Source organism: Pocillopora verrucosa, chromosome 14, assembly GCF_036669915.1.
Source record: "Pocillopora verrucosa isolate sample1 chromosome 14, ASM3666991v2, whole genome shotgun sequence".
Classification (NCBI taxonomy): Eukaryota; Metazoa; Cnidaria; class Anthozoa; order Scleractinia; family Pocilloporidae; genus Pocillopora; species Pocillopora verrucosa.
The window spans coordinates 1238868-1244096 of NC_089325.1; the positions used below are offsets into that span (position 1 = coordinate 1238868).

The 5229-nt window shown below is 37.2% G+C and overlaps 1 protein-coding gene across 1 annotated transcript; it reads left to right on the forward strand.

The window, feature by feature from the left end:
• The first annotated feature begins 2663 nt into the window (after positions 1-2663).
• LOC131773215 (serum amyloid P-component-like) lies at positions 2664-4946 on the forward strand. Its single transcript, XM_066160885.1, has 4 exons — positions 2664-2779; positions 3069-3199; positions 3973-4195; positions 4507-4946. The coding sequence occupies exons 2-4, from the start codon at positions 3082-3084 to the stop codon at positions 4883-4885; spliced, it is 720 nt and encodes a 239-aa protein (XP_066016982.1). The 5' UTR covers positions 2664-2779; positions 3069-3081; the 3' UTR covers positions 4886-4946.
• Positions 4947-5229: the final 283 nt, after the last annotated feature.

The following is a 5229-nucleotide window of genomic DNA, read 5'->3' on the forward strand; positions in this document are numbered from 1 at the left end:
TCATTTGATCACAAACCCCAGACAGACTAACTTGCAAATGAATACTGTATCTTTTAAAAGTGTTACCTATTTTTCTACTATTTGTAATTATTGTAACTATTTCAGATCAATCTCTATGAGAAAAAAAGGACCATGAATCAATACGCCTATTGACTTATTGGGTCGGAAAGTTCTAACACGAAACTGAATTGACTTTATGGAAGGAGTGTTCTATATGGTCTTTTCCAAGTTAATTTTTTGGGACACCTTGTTTGAGAATGGTAGCGGTTGTTTTGAAGAAGATATAAAAAGCGACAAAACCCTGACTACTCATTCATATTACTTTTGCAATTTGCCAACTCCTGAAGATTTGCAAAGCAGTTCTACTTAACTGAAAAATGTTACTGGATAATCAAAACATTCATTACGAAAATTCTTGAAGGCAAGTGTTGAATCTATATTACAAAAACATTCTGAGACCGGCGCTCAGCATTGTGTTACGATCGTTGTTTCGACGTTATTTTCCCCAAACCCGTTCCATAATTTTTTCGCGATAAACACCGGAAGAAATACCTGTGAAATAATGGCTGATATACCGTTGTAACTGGCTATTCCTTACATTTTCGTTGGGTCTGAATTTCTTGGTTTATATTACAAAAACATTCTAAACTGGCGCTCAACGTTGTGCTACGATTGTCGTTTCGACGTTTTTTTCCCATGATCTTCAGTCTTCAGGAGTTGGCAAAATTGCAAGAGTAATATGAATGAGTAGTCAGGGTTTTGTCGCCTTTTATATCTTCTTCAAAACAACCGCTACCATTCTCAAACAAGGTGTCCCAAAAAATTAACTTGGAAAAGACCATATAGAACACTCCTTCCATAAAGTCAATTCAGTTTCGTGTTAGAACTTTCCGACCCAATAAGTCAATAGGCGTATTGATTCATGGTCCTTTTTTTCTTATAGAGATTGATCTGAAATAGTTACAATAATTACAAATAATAGAAAAATAGGTAACACTTTTAAAAGGTACAGTATTCATTTGCAAGTTAGTCTGTCTGGGGTTTGTGATCAAATGATCAGCGTGAGGGCAAAGAAAGAAGTTTTTTTTTCAACACAGTTATGTCATTTCACCCAACCCTTAGATGTGGCCGGCATTTCCGTTCTCCTTCCTGAAGTGCATGAGGGCAGAATTTTCGAGAAAAAACAACTTCGTAAAAAGGGAATAAAACTTGAATCCCACAAACATTCTTTTAAAAACCCTTGAAGGAAATTTTTTACAACAGGTGTTTCAATCTGCGAGAACAGAGTCGCTTTCAATGGAAAAACTTCAAACTATCTTGATTCGAATTTTTACCAAAATCAATATTTTGAAGTTGTCTAAACTTCTTTATTAAGTCAACGATGATGGAATTAGATGCAAACATGTCTTTTTTCGCTGAAGTGCTCGTGAGAGCGAGACGAAATCAATTTCTTTTCAGTTATTCCACAGCCTGGAAATAACTTAGCACAACGGTATTATCATTTTTACTATTATCGTTGCTATAATAACAGGATTTTTTAAATTTTATTTCACATTTATATTCGTACCCAAGTATTTTGACGCTTTGACATGCTCACGTTCAGCTAGAACGTTTTCGCTTTGGGAAAGATTTAAACAGGCTATAAATAGTCTTTGAGTTTTCTATTTTATCTCAATGTTTGATTGTGAAATGTTTTGATTCTAACTATTGCTAAATTACTCAGTTTTGAGACATTATACTTTGTACTTAATCAATTTCTTTTGAGTTATTCAAGAATTTGTTAATGTTAGCTCAGCATGTTCGATTTGAAACTAGGAAATTGCAGACTGAAAAAACAAAAAAACTAAAGGACACCTCAGACGTTACTAGTTTGGTAGCCAAGAAACAAATCCTTCAGAAAACATTCGTTTGTCTCCTTTTATCACGGAGGGAGTTTAGGCCCTGAGAACGATTCAAACAGGATCTTTAAAGGTGGTGTAGTTGAAAACACATTTCAGTATTTCGAGTTTGAGACTTGGAGAAAGCATTTCATCACTTTTTTCCTCAAAGTCACAAGTTTCAGAAAAAAGGGAAGGATTGTGATATTATGTTTTGATCCTGACTTTCGCTGAAGTACTCAGTGTCGAGACGTCACAATTTGTACTGAATCAATTTCTTTTCAGCTTCCACAGGCCGCCCAAGCTCCAGCTGTGAGATGATCTTATTGCGAAATAAGAGTAATGGTGAAATTATATGAGTTTGTATGGGAATATTTACGACTGCTTTTAGGAATAAAAAAAATAAAGTCAAATTCTCATTAAAAATATCTCACCTTAATTTTTGCAGTGTACTGCTTGTTATCTGACCGCTTACTATGTTGATCGGATACCGAGTCATCCATTTCTAGGTTTTCTACATAAGTACGTATTCCTAAGAGCGGTCGTAAATATTCCCATACAAACTCCTATGATTTCGCCATGACTCCTATTGCGCAAGATGATCATCTCACAGCTAGAGCTTGGCCGTCTGTAGTTATTCAATAATTTCTTATCGTTAGCTCAGCATGGTCAGTTTGAAATTAGGAAATTACAGGGCACCTCAGACGTTAATAGTTTGGTAACCAAGAAACAGATCCTTCAGAAAGCATTCCTTTGTCTCCTTTTATCAAGAAGGGAGTTTAGGCACTGAGAACGAATCGCACAGGATCTATAAAGGCGTAATTGAAAACACCTTTGATTATTTCGAGTTTGAGACTTGAAGAAAGCATCTCATCTGAAAGTCACAAGTTTTGGGAAAAAAGGTAAGGATTGTGATGCTGTTAACCGATACCGCCAGTTTATCGGAAAATATTTACTTTCTCAAACTAACCTTCCTTTTAAAACTTCTGTTTAAAACTGTTATTCATCGTCTTTCTAGCAGGAGTGTGATGTCCACAATATTTAATAGCGTGCAAACAAGGAAATAGAGAAAAAAGAAGCATATCGATAAATAATTAGCTGGATTTCGGTTTTCTTAAATACCTTGCTTTTAACTGCGTTGCATTGCCAAGCGATATTTTAACAATTTTTCTTTCTTTCCCAACGTCGCAGAAACAGAGCAGAAATGAATTCCCTTTGGATAACTACTTGGCTGCTCGCGGGTGTATTTGTTTCAGCGTTGCCCACAGAGGACAGAAAGCTCGAGGACACGCAAAATGACGTATGTCGGCCTTGGCAGAAAGGTCAGCAAATGAAATGCGAGCTTTTCCCTAGATCCCCTACTCTTCGATAGACCATACAATAATCCCCCCCCTCCCCCATGTACCTGACTGGTCCATAAATTTATATGGATAGACTTTTCAACAGCCTGTGAGAAGTTCTAATGAGGTGAAGGGCAGAAGAATTAAGTGACTGGAACCCCACTTTTAGGCTCAGCTTTATCTATATTATCTGACTTCCGAGACTTATTTGTTGGATATTCAAAGTCGCACGTTGCGTCATGGTAAGTGAGGGGTTTTTGTTGAAAAATCAATTACCCAATATAGGTATCCTTGGGCTTTAACGTAAAGTAAGAGATTAAGGCATGGGAGAGAGAAAGGGGGTAGGACTGAAACCATCAAATGATGTTTCGCTTATCTATAATGACGACCAGATTTTCGTGACCCCATTCTTCATCGGCATCGACTTGTTCAATTTTAGACTTACGCTTTACCGTTATCGATCGATTCCATGCGAGAAAGATTATGATTTAATTTCAGAATCATTGTTACAAACGATGTGCACCTCGACGTGTATTTTATGCTAAACATAACATCAGTAATTGATTTGAAGTTACAATTTCCAAGAAGCTTTTGATTTTGATGGGTAAGGTTATTACTCGTCCTTGACGCAGCAGTTGTCTAATGCATTCTATTTTCATTCTCTCCGCTAAATGATAGCTTCAGCATAGTCAGCATACATAACACAGGGGTGCTTTAATTCTCTACAACTAAACACAATTGTATTTACCTTTCAGACACAGTCATGTTGTTATTAGGCAGCACCACGAATTATGCAATGAAAGAAGATGCTATCCAGGTGTATCTGCCTGCTGTTACAGTCTGCATGATTGCAGTTTCGTATTCTAACGATTCCGAAGTTGAAAAATGTGTGTTCAGCTACGCTACCCAAGAAGAACCCGATGAACTGCTTCTTTGCTTAAGTCCCGATTTCCGAGTGCTCATCCGGAGCGAGCCGAGGTTTAGTCAACTCTGTGCTAATTTATCCTATAGGAATAGAATAGTATCGCAATAGTCAAATATAAAAAAATTCCTTGCCTTCGCTTCTGAAAAACACCTGCAATATCTTTCTCAAACTTTTCATTGTATTTAAGCAAGGTTGAAACTGCTCTATGTTTTATCCGAGGATTAACATTTGAAGAAGTGGAGAGCAGAGGCAATTCCATGTATCAAAAAAGAATTTGCACCAACTTTGATAAAACGCATCATAGTTCACGTTATCTTTTTTTCTCCTAATTTCTAATTCCTTTCCTTTTTCTTTTTTTCGAAAGGAAATGTGATAAAGGCATTCCTGAGGATGGGTTATTTCACCATATCTGTTTCACATGGAACAACGAAAACGGAGATTATAAATTCTGGATCGATGGAGAAGTAGTCGAGTGTGGCTCTGGCTTTCAAAAGGGAACCTTGATTGCTAGCGGAGGTACCGCAGTTGTTGGACAAGACCAAGAAGCAATGGGAGGACCTTTCGAAATAGGCAAGTCCTGGGTTGGTGCAGTGTCTGGAGTGAATGTATGGGGAACGGTTAAGTCGGACACTGACATTAAATCTATGGCCCAGGAATGTTACGTTACCGACGGATCCATCATTTCTTGGCCTGAGCTGTATAACAAAGGCAGTCTTCATGGCAAAGTTTGCACTTTTCGTTAAATTCTGTTGAAAACAGTCTCTGATGCCTAACACTAATATGAAATAAATGTCAATTGCCAGATCTAGTTTCTTTGTCTCGTTTTAGTTTGGAGCTTAACACTGGTTATTTCATTTCTCCTAACCTGAATTTCAACCTTTACCACCTTTCCTTTCTTTGACCCTTTCTTTCACCGTAAATACCCTTTGCGAAGATTTCTCAAACCTATAAAATTTAAAGACTCAACTTTAACTTGCTGTCCTTCTTGCACAACGCTGCATTCATTTTTGAGGTGGAATATTATATTTCTGGTGTGCTCGTCCCTTAGAAAACAAAAGCATACCTTAAAGTATTTCGCACGTAAAGG